Raw genomic sequence first — 17,338 nt, 5'->3', positions numbered from 1 at the left:
ATGGGGAAGAAGCAGGCCTACTGGTGCAAGTAGAAAACAGCAGCCACTTCCTTTCTTCCCTGCTTCCCTGCAATGACTTAGTGCAGCCAGTGGTGAAGCAGCAAAGCGACTGCCATCTTCTAACTGTGCCCCAGCACACTTGCTTAGCTATGGTCTGGTTTGGCTTTGTGTTAGAGGCAAGCAAGGCCACCATCTCAGTGTTATCACTCTAAGAAACAAGCACTGATATTTTGCATCTTTTCTTTAAGCTCTTAGCCCCTCTGCATTGCACACCTTCTGAGGCTCCACCTCCGCTGGAAATCCTGTGCTTACTCACTTGAGCTATTTCCTTTGGAAATAGGATATTTGTCCTGGTATCTCTGCCCATGCTCCTTCTCTGCTTGCAATACAACACATTCAGACTTGTGCAAACCAGCCTTCACTAACTTTGTGTCCTCGAATGGTAAAGGTAAAGGGACCCCTGACCATTAGGTCCAGTCATGACCGACTCTGGGGTTGCGGCGCTCATCTCGCGTTATTGGCCAAGGGAGCCGGCATACAACTTCCAGGTCTTGTGGCCAGCATGACAAAGCCGCTTCTGGCGAACCAGAGCAGCACACGGAAACGCCGCTTACCTTCCCGCTGTATTTATCTACTTGCACTTTGACATGCTTTCGAACTGCTAGGTTGGCAGGAGCTGGGACCGAGCAACGGGAGCTCACCCCGTCGCAGGGATTCGAACCACCGACCTTCTGATCGGCAAGCCCTAGGCTCAGTGGTTTAACCCACAGCGCCACCCACGTACTAGACTACAAGGTACTAGACTACAAGTAGACTAAGACAAAGTACTAGACAAAAGTACTAGACAACGGTACTAGACAAAGGTACTAGACTACAAGTCTCATGGGCCCCAGCCAGCTGGTGAAGGTTGGTGTAGACTAATCTGTAAATGAGGTTGTGGGCTGGGTGACCCTATATTTTGGCAAAGAGGACAGATATGACTGCCTTTTGATACCTTCAACGTTTCTACAATTATGTTGAGGAAGACAAAGACTGTGTGAAGAAGAGAGAGAGAGAGAGAGAGAGAGAGAGAGAGAGAGAGAGAGAGAGAGAGAGTATGGCAGAGAGGAGGGGAAGGCTCGGATGTTTCTCTAGGGAAAAAGGGGCATGTGCTAATATAGCATAGACCTGCCTGTCAATGGGTTGTTCTGTATTCCCTTCCTTGAAGTTCTGTCCTACTGCTGATTTCTCCTGCCTGCCTCACATGCATTTGTGGAAACCCCAGACAGGTAGAGCTAGGCTGAAATGAGGACAGCAACATCCTCCAAATATATCCATCTGTCTGTTTCAACTGTTTTAAGATGCAACCAAGTATATTTGAACTCAGCTGATGTACCGATTCTACAGCAAAGCTGGGTGCAATCTTCTCATTGATTTCATTCAGTTTGTCCAAAAACATCTGCCTGTCCTCTGTGGCCATGATAGATTCAACTGAAGTTCCAAGGACCTTCACACCGTATTCCTGCAGAATGCCACGTTTGAACAGCTCCACTCCTGCACAGAGAATGAATGGCATGGGCAGCAAGCATTAAAAATAAGAATATGTTCTGAAATCAACCCACCTATGGTCAATACAGTGGTACCTCGGTTTGCGACCGCAATCCGTTCCGCGGAGGCGGTCGCTCGCCAAAGCGGTCACTTGCCGAAGGAATGCTTCTGCGCGTGCGTGAAGCGCCAATAGAGCGCTTCTGTGCACGCGGACGCTGCACAAATCGCTTCTGCGCATACAATGCCGTGGAACCCGGATGTAAACACTTCCGGGTCCGTGACGGTCGCTCACCAAGGTAGGTGTAAACCGAGGTTTGACTGTATTGTAAAACTCTCTAGGAAGATTTATGTCCATCAGCTGTCTGCACCACTCAGTCAGTTCCAACCCAAAAGAGTAACTGGAGGACTGCCAGTTTTTCAACCCCTGCTGGGCAAGTTTCTAGTCTCTCTGATGTAACGAAGGCGATCCAGCAGCCTCAGATCAGATTAGGGAAGACTGCTTGAAGAACAGCACTGCCATGTTAGCAGCCTATCAAAATCATACACCTGTTTTGAGTATGCTCAGAGCTGTTTCCTTGAAGGCCAGAACTCCTCATAGCTTTTAGCACAGGCACCCCCAAACTTCGGCCCTCCAGATGTTTTGGACTACAATTCCCATCTTCCCTGACCACTGGTCCTGTTAGCTAGGTATCATGGGAGTTGTAGGCCACAACATCTGGAGGGCCACAGTTTGGGGGTGCCTGTTTTAGCATGTTCTGCTGCTATTATTTCTTGTTTGCTTTTGTGGGACTTTGTCAGTGAATTTCTAAAATGAAAAATGTGGGTTCTACCGGTATCCTATCTGAATGTCATATTGACTAACACCATCCTTCCCCAAATCTAGAAGATATTCTCCCTCATTTCAAACCAAAGAGGCTGATTGTGATTTTTCTGGTGCAATGCGCTTGCATTGCAGGGGGTTGGACTAGATGACCCTTGGGTCCCTTCCATGCACTGTACATAGTGACATTCTGATTCTGCTGCAAAAAGTGTGACAGAGTTCAAGATGCAGCATTTGAAAGTGAGGAATTGACCAGTAAGATTACAATCTGCTGTTACAATGACTCGATATCTCAGTGTACATATTAGCTCAGTGTATTAGCTCTAGTCACGATTGTCTGTAGATTGTTGGTTCAAAGAGCTAAAGGTGGCAAGGCCACTATCCTTCTTAATGTGGCTAAAATCATTGCCTCTTAAAAGCCATCTGGTCTGAATTTACCTCATCTGCAGGCATGTATGTGTGAAGGATAGGGAGACATCTGTGTTCCCTCATTATGTACACAGGTACATATCTGACTATGTAGCCTGGAGGAGTTATCATAGCATGGTACTGTTAAGCAAGCAAATGTGTCATACACACACAGTCACACACACACACAAAATGACAGCTGCAGCTTGAAACTTGGTAGATACCTTGGCTTTTCAATTTACCTCATGAAACACTCTGCATATCTTGAAACCAGGCATATTCTTACATTAAAAAAAACCCTAATAGAAGATAGGACCATAGTTCATTTGGTATAATAATTGTCCTTATTTATATAAAAGATTCCTACATTTCATTTAGTTTACAGCATGCTAAGTTAATGAGGATAGCTTTCAATGGTAAGAAGAGAGAAACACATTCCCACAACAAACTTACCACAGTTGAGAGCCGTCTGCCCACCCATACCAAGAATTAAGCCATCTGGCCGTTCTGCTTTGATAACCTCTGTAACAAACTGTGGGGTGATTGGGAGAAAGTAAACTGTATCAGCTTGCTTTAGGCCAACCTCATTGGTCTGAACTGAGGCAATATTGGGGTTCATCAGGACCGTTTTCACATTTTCTTCCTAGAAAAATAAAAAATAAAAGCACAATAACTATACATTCAAGAGCTACATTCACAACTCACAGGAACAACCTAGTGCTGGTATTTTTTTAATCTGCTGCAGGCCAGAAATGTGTGTAGATTTGTGAACACAACACCATGCACTGGGAGGAACAGCGTACAAGGTCAATGTTGAAGACAAATCAACTCAGCCACCATCTATGGGCTCTGGGATGAAGTGTTTCAAGTTCCGATGGAAGAGCGAATCTGGCATTGATCAGATGTGACTGGATGGGCCTCTTTCAACTGGATGGTGTGCACCTATCCAACATGGGCAAAGCCTGGCTTGATGACCTATGCTCTGGCCTAAGTTTGGTTGTAGAAGTAGGTGGAGTTGCTGGGATTTCGGCAGCTTCTCTTGTGACAAAAATGGCATTGGAAGGATCAAAGCAGAAGAGAGGCAAAAGGGCTCTAGGGCAGGATACGGGCAAGGCACACCCCCAGCTCAGGTGTGGCCCAGCCTTGCCTAAACCCCTCCCCCAGTTGCCCAGTGGGATCCCGGATGCTTGGCCTGCACCATGCAGGCGTCCAGCACCGGCCAACTCTCAAGGGTGCCTGCCATCAAACAGAATTCCATTCCAACAGCAAGGTCAGAGTGGAATGATCTGATTCTTGCCCGACTATTGTTATGCCAATTCTGCATACGTGCTGTATAAGCAAATAAATTTGTGGCCTGTTATCGCCCAGAACCGTGGTCTAAAATGTGTATTATTCCAGCTGCAAATTTGCAACCACCACACGAGTTCTGCAAGCAGGACACCAGCACAGGCTACCACTCTATGGGAGTGTTTTAAATGCATGTGCTACTTCAATATATTTCTGCTTTCCATTCTTCCTGTGGCTGCCCTTGTGAATTAACACTTGCTCACATATGTTGCCTATTTACGTTTGGCCTCATGTTAATCATTCATGGTGTTGAGCTGCCTAATAAACAGCAGCTTAAGGCTAGTCTTGCATCGACACAATGGAAGGCGAATAATGATGTGAACACTTAGGCACGTCTTGCAGTGCTACACTCGCACAAACTGCCTTGGCTTCACATGCTGTTGTAAATCACGTTGCCAGAGGCAAGGTCACCAAGAGCAAGTGTCGCTTCTGGAATGGCTGATTAGCACCAAGATCAAGACAGCAGACTGCTGGTGAGCCCAGGAAGGTCAAGCTAGCGAGATTTACTGGGAAATATAACATTTCTTAAATGTGAAAGCAGAGGGCGAGCGAAGCAGAGAACAGGAGAGTGTCAGTTTGAGAAGAAATGCTTTTCTTTAGAAATCAAGATGATCCTTGTATAGCGAAGGTGCCTCCAATTCATTTCTCTGATGATTTGATTTTTCCAAGCAGTATCACAAGCCGGCAGAGTTTCCTTCCTCACAGGCTGGCTGCAATCTACATCCAGGCTGCAGAAAAGCATGATGAATCTGTTTGACAACTCCAAGCATAGCTGTCACGTTTTCCCTTTTCTCGCGAGGAAGCCTATACAGCATAAGGAAATTTCCCTTAAAAAAGAGAGAACTTGACAGCTATGACTCCAAGGGAATGGGTGGTCTCCTTTCTAGTACAGCCAAACATAGCATGATCATAAATGTTAAAGAATTTTGCTTGGAGAATTCAGTGTTTTATAGAAACTAACCTTACGTGTCATTGATTTCAATGGAATGGAATCAAAACATGTGAAATCAATGGGACATAAAAAACTTTAGCTGGGAAATGTCATAAAAACTTTGGCTGGGAAATGTAAATTCATCTTTTCTCAGGACAGTTATGCCTTGATTCCCATGATTAGGAACCATGTAAATGCTCCGTCTCTCTAAGAATGAATGAATGAATGAATGAATGAATACATTTTGTTCTCTTACCTCATAAGGTTCTGTTGCTATTTTAACCTCCATGTTGCAAAAGGTAACTTAAGAAACAGCTGTAATATGTGAGTTATTGGACAAGATTTCTTAGGCTGCAATCCTATGCTCACTTACTTGGGACAAGGAGTAAATCCATTTAACCCAATGGAGCTTACTTCTCAGTACGGTAGACATGTATAGGAGTGCATTGGAAGCCCCATACACACACACACACCCCGGCTCCATTTACTATAGAAACCCTAAGTATGTTGGCTACAGACATATGTCCAGACAAAGTGTTTTGTGAATAATTTAAGGCTTTCAAAGCCTCTTACTGCCTCAGAAATGTTCCCATTTACACTTTTTGAAACAGGAAAAAAAACAATGTCAGGTCACCTGCGTGACTAGCAGTATATTGGGAGGATATACATAAACCCAGGATGCCTAAATTATTTTAACACATATGATGTGTTGTGTTCTGGTTCACACAAGTACCATTGATCTGTCATTTAAACCTATCTTGGTCTCCCAACCAGGGAACAGACAGAACTCGATAGAAGATACCAAGCTATACATGGCAAATAATGAATGCTTTCCCCATAATAAACCAGCAAGGCTGACATTTCTTTTGCACAACCATTTATGTGAACTTATTTCATTGCGCACATATCAATAACAGAATTTGATCACAACCTGTTCACAGGAATGATAAACAGAGGTTTTTATGCTCACTGAATAATGCAGCCAGTTCTACCTATAATTCCATATGCTATCAAAAATGTAAACAAGGCAGAACAACTAATTGCATAACCACTACATGAAGGAGCAAGGATGGATGTGGAGCACGCTAAACTAGGTGCGGGGAACCTGTGGCCCTCCAAATGTTGTTGGACTACAGCTCCCATCGTCCTTGGGCACTGGCCATACTGGCTGGGGCTGATGGGATTTGGAGTCCAGCCACATCTGGAGGGACACGGGTCCCCCACCCTTGTAACAAACACTTTCCTTTGCTTCCCACATTCTCACCTTCATGGCCTTGACAGCCTGTGATCCAGAATAATCAAATTCTCCTGCTTGACCGATACACAAACCGCCAGATCCCAGGATTAGAACTTTCGAAACCTGAAGACAAGCAATAGGTCAGTAGAGCTATATCAGTACATGCGCTGTTAGTCCCCATCTCACAAGAAAGCTGGGTCCTACCTGTTCTCTCTTTCATTATGGTTTCCAGGATGACAAAGGGCCTGCTGTTCTCCTACTACAGGGGTTGGGAAGCTTTGGCCGCAAGTGAGGGATAATGGCAGAGTACCCTCTCACCCCCAGCTCCTCCCTTGCATCGCGGCTACCGTACTACAGCCCTCCTTGACTTGGGGGCTGAACTTCTGCATTTGTGAGGCTGCTCCATGGAGAAGTTCTAAATCAAGGATCCTAAATCATGCAGGGAACCTCAGCCTGCACAAGTATAAAGGCTTCCTACAGCAGAAGGCATTCCTCCAACATGGTGATGGGGTGGGGATGAGGGGTGGGGCTCATGTGCTCATCCCCAGCGTCTTATCATGGATGGGATTAAAAAGGCAAAGGGCCCCTGACAGTTAAGTCCAGTCATGAATGATTCTGGGGTTGTGGCGCTCATCTCGCTTTACTGGCCAAGGGAGCCGATGTTTGTCCGCAAACAGTTTTTTCGGGTCATGTGGCCAGCATGTCTAAGCCGCTTCTGTCAAAACCAGAGCAGCACACTGAAACGCCGTTTACCTTCCTGCCGGAGCGGTACCTATTTATCTACAGTGGTACCTCGGTTTATGAACACAATTGGTTCCGGAAGTCTGTTCATAAACTGAAGCGTTCATAAACTGAAGCGAACTTTCCCATTGAAAGTAATGGAAAATGGATTAATCTGTTCCAGACGGTCCGTGGAGTACTTAAACTGAAGCATTCATAAACTGAAGCGAACTTTCCCATTGAAAGTAATGGAAAGTGGATTAATCCGTTCCAGACGGGTCCGCGGAGTACTCAAACTGAAGCGTACTTAACCCGAAGCATGGGTGTAATTGGTTCCGGAAGTCTGTTCATAAACTGAAGCGTTCATAAACTGAAGCGAACTTTCCCATTGAAAGTAATGGAAAGTGAATGAATCCGTTCCAGATGGGTCCGCGGCGTTCGTAAACCGAAAATTTGTAAACCGAGGTGTTCATAAACCGAGGTTCCACTGTACTTGCACTTTGACGTGCTTTTGAACTGCTAGGTGGGGCTACCTTTGAAGGTGACCCAGAAACTACAACTAACCCAGAATGCGGCAGCTAGACTGGTGACTGGGAGCGGCCGCCGAGACCACATAACACCGGTCCTGAAAGACCTACATTGGCTCCCAGTACGTTTCCGAGCACAATTCAAAGTGTTGGTGTTGACCTTTAAAGCCCTAAACGGCCTCGGTCCAGTATACCTGAAGGAGTGTCTCCACCCCCATCGTTCTGCCCTGACACTGATGTCCAGTGCCGAGGGCCTTCTGGCAGTTCCCTCGCTACGAGAAGCTAAGTTACAGGGAACTAGGCAGAGGGCCTTCTCGGTAGTGGCACCCACCCTGTGGAATGCCCTCCTACCAGAGATCAAAGAGAACAACAATTACCAGACTTTTAGAGGACATCTGAAGGCAGCCCTGTCTGCATGAGTTGTTCCTGGAGCATATCCTAGGGGAGAGTACCTCTTTTTTTTTCCTTTGGCACTGCATCTCAACTTCCATTCATGAGAGTTTAGAATATGCTAATGGTTATTGATACACAATACACGTGATCAGGATCCGCACCCCACCTGCTTCCTCACCCATGTTCATTTTCCTGCTTTTAAAACTCTTGCTTGGTTTTAAGTGCCATTGGTTGGTTGGTTTGTTAGCTGGCTCTGTGGCTTTAGGTTGTCTATCTTATTTTGTACTGATTCGTTTTCATGCCAGCTGCCTTGTGTACTTTTACAGAAAGTCAGGATATAAATTTGCTAACACATCAATGTCATCATATTCATGTTCCTCCTGGAATTTGCTTATCTTCCTGCATCATACTGATGCTGAGCTAAATATTTTCAAGTTTTGGTTTTTACCTCAAAAGTAGAAATTGCAGAGGACCAAAATCCCCCCCTTAACACACACACAAAATTGTATCTTTCCCCAATGTGTTTCCCTTCAGCTGTTGCTTTGGCAACCATTTCCTGTCTCCCTTTCATTCATCCATGAGAAATCCAAGCCAATTACACTTCCTATACATGTCTTATGGGCAATCCTGGCCAACAGGGTCTATTACGAATCCGAATCCAACAGATTCTCAGCCCTTTCACAATGATCTCTGGAGAAACTGCAAAGAGGGGAAACCCTTTTCAATTCTAAAGAAGAGCTTCGTGGAAACTGTCACACCTCCTTTCTGCTCAAAACTACAATACCCTGTCCTTTGTATAAAAGCAAAAATTTAAATATTTAGAACAAAGGATTCTAACACAGCAACTCAATATAAGACTGAACCAGTCCTATATTGCATACACTGGTTTGTGCAATGAGTTGACTCTGAAGTTGTCTTTGCATTAAATTCAGCTTTCCGAAGGAAGGAATAACTGTGCCACGAAAAGGAGGAGCTTCATAGAAAATCCAGACTCTCGTGCTGTTTATATGAATGCCCAATTGCTGTTACTGCAAAATAAATGCAGAGGCATTTGTAATGAAAATTAGCATTCTGACCAATATAGGTTTTACATCTGTATTTCACACTGATTCAAACAAAAATCACTGGAAATGCCTGGAGACTGCCCTTCCATGTGTAGGGCAGAATATGAGCCTGGAAACAACAGAAAGAGAGGTAAGACCATGGACCAGTATCCCTAGGTCTAAGTAGCCCCAGGCCTAAGGTGCAGGAGAATTGAATGGCTTCACAGCCCACTATATTTATCCAAGGAAGCAGAACCACTTGAGAGAAGGAAATTCTGTGTCATAAAAGTTGTGGGCAATACAGTAAGTCTTTTTGTTTGTTTTTTGTTATACAAGTTAACGGTCTTTTAGAGTTTTAAATAAACTGAAACACAATTCTGTTTCAGCTTTATTTGGTAGCAAGCTAGAATGACTGTGCAAAATGTGCAACTCATTTGTTTATTGCCACATTAACTTACAGGCAAGTGTGCTTCAATATGGTTGATCATAGTTCTTGTGTTATATTATTTGTTCTGCGCCCCAGATGCTTTGTGGGAGGATATAGAGTCCTATGGGGGGAGTGTAATCAAAAATGGAACCAACCAAGTTTTATTTACACCTAACAGCATATAAGTGGGACGCAGGTGGCGCTGTGGGTTAAACCGCAGAGCCTAGAGCTTGCCGATCAGAAGGCCGGCGGTTCAAATCCCTGTGACGGGGTGAGCGCCCGTTGCTTGGTCCGAGCTCCTGCCAACCTAGCAGTTCGAAAGCACGTCAAAGTGCAAGTAGATAAATAGGTACCGCTACAGCGGGAAGGTAAACGCCGTTTCCATGTGCTGCTCTGGTTCGCCAGAAGCGGCTTAGTCATGCTGGCCACATGACCTGGAAGCTGTACGCTGGCTCCCTAGGCCAATAACACGAGATGAGCGCCGCAACCCCAGAGTCGGTCATGACTAGACCTAATGGTCAGGGGTCCCTTTACCTTTTTAACAGCATATAAGGACCCACAACATTCAGCATCCCAATAATATGCCAGCAGTGGGCTTTGGATTCAAACCACTCCTCCTCCATAGGCTCACTGGGGATTTGGGGCAAGTCGCTCCATCTCTGCCTCACTTCCTCATCTATGTCCAAAAATTCTGCTTTAACTTGCAAGGCACACAGCTCAAATCCCTATGTATCAACAATTATTTCAAAGCAAAATGAAAGTTAATATAACTATAATGAGTAACAAAATCAGGACATTTTTCACAGGGTACTTTCGGTTGTGCAAATCTCTAGGTAATAGTTCTGGACAGCAAGTCTGCCCATCTTTTTCAATAATGGTACCAGTCACTGTATGACTGATGGCTAAACACAAAACACATTAATAAACTGACCTCCACTCTCGAAGTCGCAGCTGTAGCCTTGGGCAGCACTGAAGCGATACTGGTACCTTTTCCCTTCTTGATCAGCGAAATAAATGAATCAAATAAGAACTAGGGAAAGTAAACAAAATGCATATCAGCATCCAAAAGAAGACCACATTTATATTATGAAAAGACAGAAAGAATGTATCTCTATGGCTATCAATGTAACTATGCTGAGTCCCATATATTTCTCAAGTTGTAAAAGGGTATTGGACACAATCAGGGTCTTCGATCATTTTCACTACAAAGCCACTTGACCCAATCTACTCTTACTAACCTTTAACCGAAATAATTGATACATAATCAGCTCATCACATAAAGTCGTGAATACTGTGCAGATTTTTTTTGCATAAAATCTGTATTTTTTGGAAGTTAGCATAAGTTCTACAGAATTACTATCATAAGCACAGGATTTGAAGGGTTTTAGTGCAACAAGCTAACATGATTACCCCCTCTGGAATTTCCCTGTTTAGTATCATTAGAACTCTCTCTAATTAGGTTGTGAATCTAATTCACTTAATTAATAATTAACCTAATTAATAGATGCACTCATTGTATTGTATCTCAAACCAACCAAGCACCCAAGTGCTTAAGAAGCTTAAGGCATGCATCTAATCCAATTTGCAGGAAAATCTTAGCATGGATCAACAAGGTATTTACGAAAGAAGCTGCTATGAAGAATAACTGTATATATCACTTCTGCTCAAACTGGATCATACTTGTGTGTTCCAATGGACAGAACCTCAGGGTTTTATCGAGAGACCTGGATTTAAACACCAGTCTTGCTGCAATTCCATTAAGCAATCTTCAACGAGTCACTCTTGCTCTGTTTCAGTTCCCTAGGCTATTAAATTGGGGATAATAGTGCTCCATCTCACAGGGTTACTGTGAATATAAAAAAGGATGGTTGCCACCCATTATGAGTCCCTGAGTGCTCACTGGAAGGACAGATTGTGAAGCTGAGGCTCCAATACTTTGGCCACCTCATGAGAAGAGAAGACTCCCTGGAAAAGACCCTGATGTTGGGAAAGATTGAGGGCACTAGGAGAAGGGGACGACAAAGGACGAGATGGTTGGACAGTGTTCTCGAAGCTATGAACATAAGTCTGATCAAACTGCGGGAGGCAGTGTAAGACAGGAGTGCCTGGCGTGCTATGGTCCATGGGGTCACGAAGAGTCGGACACGACTAAATGACTAAACAACAACAACAACAAATGAGTCTCATGAGCTGTGGTTCTTAGACATGTGTTTTCTGCACATGGCTGAGGGGTAAAGGTTAAGCCCCCTCCCTCTCACATGCTGTTTTTCCCTACTGCAAAGGGCACCTCCCTGCTCTCCACTTTGCGGCTCATCAGCTGTGGCAGCAGTTCACTGCAGCAAAATGTCTGGCTCAGACCTTAGGCTTAATACTATCTATACATTGTATATAAATATGCAATTTTATAGGAGGTGCCTATGTATTTATTTATTTATTTATTTATTTATTTATTTATTTATTTATTTATTAGGTGGGTGCTTTTCCAGTACTTCCAACACTGGTTGCTGATCTTTGCACATAAAGTTCTTACCATTGGTAAATTCTGGTCTATGTTTAGTTAACAAAAAAAAAAAAACCCAAATAAATAATGATTAAAATGCACCCACTTAAGCATTTTTTTTGTTGCTGTTTATCTCCAATGAATGCTAAATATGGGCAGGCATGTCCTCTCTTTCCTCGCTTCACATCCTGATGCTGTTTAATCACAATCTCAGCCTACTGCCGGGAGGGATTGTCATGGGAGATCACAGAGAGGGGATTAAGCCTCATTTTCAGACGTGAGAACAAGGAAGTGTGCATATGAATCCATTTAAATAGCTCTACAACTTCAATAATGGGAAAGTATTCACAATGTATTTGAAATATAGTAGGTCTTGTTTTAAAATAAAGGAAAGGACATATGCCCTTCAATGACATAAACTGCTTTCATTTACATAAATCATGCATATGAGGTTTGGGCCCCAATCCTACCTACCGGTATGCAAATTGTCCTGTTTAGTTTAATACAAAATATCACACTTAGATCAAAGCACAGCAAGGCCTGGGCATATACTGTAATTCAGTGAGATCTACTCCTTTCAAGGCCTGCTTGTGGGTTTCCTTGAAGCATCTAGCATCTGGCTGGCCACTGCTGGAAGAAGGGTGTTTAATCTGATCAGGGATGGGGAACTTGAGGCCTTGGGTGTGGCCCTCCCAAGCCTTTCTATCTGGCCCCCAGGACTCTCCCCAAGTCACACCCTCTCCTTAGGCCATATCCTGTCTCAATCATGCCCCTCACAGGTGCCTGGCTGGAATGTCTCCTTGAACGGTAATAATGTTTATTGCACATGGGGAAGAGGATGTAAAAAAACCACTTTTTTTTTTGCATGACTGGAGTCAAATCCTTTGTGCCACCCCATTTTCCCCTCTGGCCAGGCCTGCCAGTGGCATGCAGCATCCAGAAGTTTTCCTGTGAAGAAATGTGGCCCTCAGGGTGACAAATGTTCCTCTTCTCTTATTATCTTCCCTACGTGGTATGGGCAAGTCACATTGTTCAAAAATAAATACATTTTTAAACCAATAGGTCTTGCAGAACTCTCAGATTAAAAAAGGTAGGATGCAACACAAAATTTGTTTTGGTTTTAACAAGCTGCTGCACTGTGTGGGGACACCTTTGAACTGGCACCAAGACTGGACTGCTGTATCATGGTTGGCAGTACCAACAGCATACAGGGGTCCCATGGCCTTAATTCGTGGCATGGCCAAATGCACAGAAGACAGTATAGTGCCTGGTCTCAATGGGAAACAATTGGCAGAATATTTCTGTTGCGTTCCAAGTCTTGGCCAGTCTCACACGTCACATGCTTTCCTCCAACAAGTCTTAAATCTAAAGCACCTTTTATCAGATTCATCCTTTCACAGTACCTCTGTGTCTGTTGGTCCTGGATTGGCTTCTGGGTAAAACTGCGCTGTGAATATCGGCTTGGTCTCATGCATAATTCCCTACAAGGGTTTTTCAAAAGAAGGTAAAAAGGGTTACCTTAATTTCCCTTCTGCAAACAGGAGAGTTATCAAAATGCTACTGTTGGCAAACCCGGCAAGCAATCAGGTTTAAAGGCCCAGGATGACTTAGCAACAACAGCTGAAATTCATTACACTCCAGGTCTTCAAACGATGTTTTATCCACTAAACTGCTGAGCAGCTCACAATGGCATCTCTGTAATTCACTGGCTAGTGCACATGCTTTGACAAAGGGCTTGTTGAATTCCAAGCACCTTTTTTAAAAAAAAGAAAGAAAAAAGCAGCATGCTATCTCTCTCCAACTGCCTCCCTAATATTTCCACATAGGATGTTTCATCGCCATCTCAAATTCATTGTGTCCAAAACTAAACAACCTCCCAAGCCTTCCTCCCCTCAAGTACTCTCTTTAGTGACTGATGCCTTCTTCCTGGTTGAACAGACATTAAACTTTGCCTTTATCTTTGACTCCTATTGCTCCTTTGTTCCCCACATTCAGTTCAATGCTCAGCAGTGCCATATCTCCCGTTATAACACTGCAGACACATGGCATTTCCCTTCTTTCCATTGGCTAGAAAAAAGAAAAAAAAATCAAGTCCCAGCCATCTCTTGCCTTAACTAGACTTTCTTGTCTTCTGCTGTCTCACCTTGGTCCCCTCTCATGACAATCCAGCACTTCTAGCCTGTCAAAATCACTCTGTGATTGCTCCAATTATGTAACCCCCGCCCAAATCTCTACACTGGCATCCTATCCACTCCCATTCACTGAATTGGCCCCTTCGTTGTACTATGTACAATGACAATAAAGTTTCTATTCTATTCTATTCTATTCTTGTCCTACCCTTGACCTTTGCTCCTCCAACACCTGCCACCCTCACCTGCCCGAGGGTCCTCAGACAATTCCATCTTTGCTTCATATGTGCTTTGCAACTGCCTCCCAGAACTCCTGTGTGATGCCACCTCTCTGATTTGGTCCAAAAACCCTCATCGAAAGCCTCTTCTCTGTGAAGCATTTGGCACACCTGCCTAACCCCATGCCTTGCCTTGCCCATTCTGGAAGGGGTCGCACTATCTCTAAAAGGAATGGGTGTGTAGTGGTGGGGGGCTCCTAGATCCACTACTGTTGTTGTGGTGGTCTCCACAGTCCAGGATGCTTGCTGCCATTCTTAGAACAGCAAGAGTCTGGCCATTGCGCAGGGTTGCCATGGAGAACGGTACAGAAACCTCAGTTGGTGCAAAAATATAGTGGCACAAACTGCATGGAACCCATCACCTCTATGTTTAAAGGACTTCACTGGTAGCCTGTTTGCTACCAAGCCAGACTCAATGCCTGTACTTAAAGATATGCTGGAGGTGATGTAATGGTGGTTCCACAACATCCAGAATGTTTGGTTTGCAGCTACACAAAAAAGGGTAGTCTCAGTACAGTTGCCTCCATTAAGGAATTTTCTGTCAAATAAGGGCAATGCCAACCTTTTCTCTTTTTTTGTTCACGTTTAAAATGTTCACTTCTGGATTTTATCAAGCCAGTGATGCTCCTCTGTCTATTTATGTCTGCAAGTGTCTGATCCTGATCAAACCAAAGATGCGCTCAACATGAGATTGCTTGTACTGCTGACATCATCAAAGGGAGGGAATAAACTCATGCAGCTATGAAAGCTTCTCTTGGGTCTATCAGAAGACATCTCCACAAGAAACCGCCCCGTCACATTTGCTGCACACCACATGCACTGCAAGGCAGATAATACTGGAACAGTGTGTAGATGACCAAGGGATAATGACGTGAAAGTTACAGTGTTGAATCTGCCTTGAGAGATTATTGGGGAACATCATGAAGTATTGTCCTTTGGTGAGCAGGGAGGGTGCAATACTACCCGATCTGGGCCCTGCCAATGTAGAATGCTATGCCTACCTCTCCTACTACTAAAAATTAATCTCAATCTTTGCAAATACAACTTTTTTCTTTACTTCTATTCTCTTCCGTACAAAGGACCCCCGAGTTTTAATTAATGCTGGAAGCAAACCTGAATAACTGCTAGCTTTTATATTTTCAAGAGCAGAAGAGTCCTTTCTTCTTTGTTTCATTGTGCCTTGGCTTCAATTTCTCTTTCCATGAGGAACAGTCATACCTAATTAGGGTCTGCAGACTTCTCCATTCAGTCTACCAGTCTGGGTTTCCATCACCTCCAGTCATATTTCCTGTTTTTCTGAACTCAAAACCTTGGACGCTACTGTGTGATTTCTGGCTCACTCTATTAAAGAAATCTTCCTGCTATCCCTGAATGGAATAAATCCAGTATATTATCCAGTAATAAATCAAAAAGAAACTATTCACCGAGGAGCGAAAACACACACCAGGAGATTGACATTCTAGGCAAATCATGGGGCAAGCATGTTCTTGGGTGCACCTGAGCAGAGTACAGCTCATCTTCCCTGTCTCATGAAATTCTCCACAGATACCCAGAGAGAGAGAGGGAGCTTTACCTCATTTGTTTGATCATTCGCATTCACAAATAGAGGCTTCCAGCCAGGAGGGAGGGAGTTGCTGTCAATCGCGTAGCCATGATTCTGAGCAGTAATGAAAGCCTGTCCATTTATCATGTTCACAACTGGTTGGTTCTGTCCTCTAAAGGGACACACGCAAAGAGAGAGAAGTGGAGAAGGGGTGGTTTGGGGAGGGGAGGGTGCGCGTGTGAAGGGCAGGAGAAAAAGGCCACAATTAAAAACATGCAGGGGCAAGCAGAAAGGAACACACCCATTACCCTTATCCATTAGGAGGATAACAACTCTGCTTTCTGCCATATTTATTTAATTACATTTATTTGCATTTATTATTAGCCCATGAATGCCTAATCCTCTATTGGGGGGAAATAATAATAATAATAATAACAATAATAATAATATTTAACAACACCAAACAGAAATGCACAAAAGGAGCTACAATAATCCCACAGAGGTTTTGAAAAAGGGCTCAGACACAATCAGTGGAGATATTCAACTATTAATCTGTATCAGCTTTAAACTGGCATCACTGCTGCTTATGGGGACAGGGTGGGGGGCAGGGCAGCCATGAGGGGCACTGGCAAAAGCCCAGCAAGGCACTTGTGCAATGGTGACTTCAGCCCCACCCTTAAAGCAGCACCACTGGTGTTGGGGAGGGGGCAGCTTTGCAGCACAACCCCAGACATTCCTACCTTTAGATATAGATCTATAGATAGTAATGTTACAAAGCCAGGATGCCATATTTGGGCAGTTTCCAAAACAAAATGATTGGTGTGGGGTGAAGGCAGGATAAATATGTATCTTGAATATGCTCTTGTCGCAGGTGCAGATTTGTCACCGTACCTGTTGGCCATGGGCATTTTGTAGGATGAAGCCCCAGCTGCCAGGCCAGTGATTAGATTCCCCAAACTGATTCCAAACAAAGGTTCCTGACGATCACTCTGTAGAACCTGGATAGGAAAGACTTATATCAACATAAGAAGAGCCTGCTGGATCAGGCCAGTGGCCCATCGAGTCCAGCATCCTGTTCTCCCAGTGGCCAACCAGATTCCTGTGGGAACTCTGCAAGCAGGATCTGAGCACAAGACCCCTCTCCCGTCCTGCGGCTTCCAGCAACTGATATTCAGAAGCATTGCTGCCTCCAGTCATCATGGCTAGTAGCCACTGGTAGCCATTATTCAGCCTCATTGGGTACCCATGAGTTCTAGTGTCTATCCACTTTCTCAATGCCAAGCATAATTTCATGAACTTATATCATGTCACCATAGACAATCTACTTTTCCATCTCACATTTTCTCACATTAAAGGCAAGGGAGTTTCTGGAAGGAGCACAGCAAGTCAAGGTAAAACAGCCCCGCTTTTTTTTCCTACCAAGGTGAAATGTTGGAGAGCTGAGGTTTAAGGAATGCACACATCCCAAGGTTGTGAGTTGCCACTGTGCAACATGGGAAATTTAGGAC

General features: G+C 44.2%; 1 protein-coding gene across 1 annotated transcript in view; it reads right to left on the bottom strand.

The window, feature by feature from the left end:
* The window catches only part of CPS1 (carbamoyl-phosphate synthase 1), a 132,705-nt gene that overhangs the window by 86,814 nt on the left and 28,553 nt on the right, over positions 1 to 17,338 (bottom strand). The window contains exons 9-15 of the mRNA XM_035138778.2: positions 16,722 to 16,828; positions 15,861 to 16,002; positions 13,284 to 13,361; positions 10,312 to 10,410; positions 6,298 to 6,393; positions 3,209 to 3,398; positions 1,376 to 1,533 (exon numbers count right to left, since the gene is read on the bottom strand). Coding sequence (XP_034994669.1) covers positions 1,376 to 1,533; positions 3,209 to 3,398; positions 6,298 to 6,393; positions 10,312 to 10,410; positions 13,284 to 13,361; positions 15,861 to 16,002; positions 16,722 to 16,828 — 870 coding nt within the window. The remainder of the gene's footprint in view (positions 1 to 1,375; positions 1,534 to 3,208; positions 3,399 to 6,297; positions 6,394 to 10,311; positions 10,411 to 13,283; positions 13,362 to 15,860; positions 16,003 to 16,721; positions 16,829 to 17,338) is intronic.

The sequence above is a fragment of the Zootoca vivipara genome, chromosome 1 (genome assembly GCF_963506605.1).
Source record: "Zootoca vivipara chromosome 1, rZooViv1.1, whole genome shotgun sequence".
NCBI lineage: Eukaryota > Metazoa > Chordata > Lepidosauria > Squamata > Lacertidae > Zootoca > Zootoca vivipara.
This window is presented reverse-complemented; position numbering and strand designations above follow the sequence as displayed.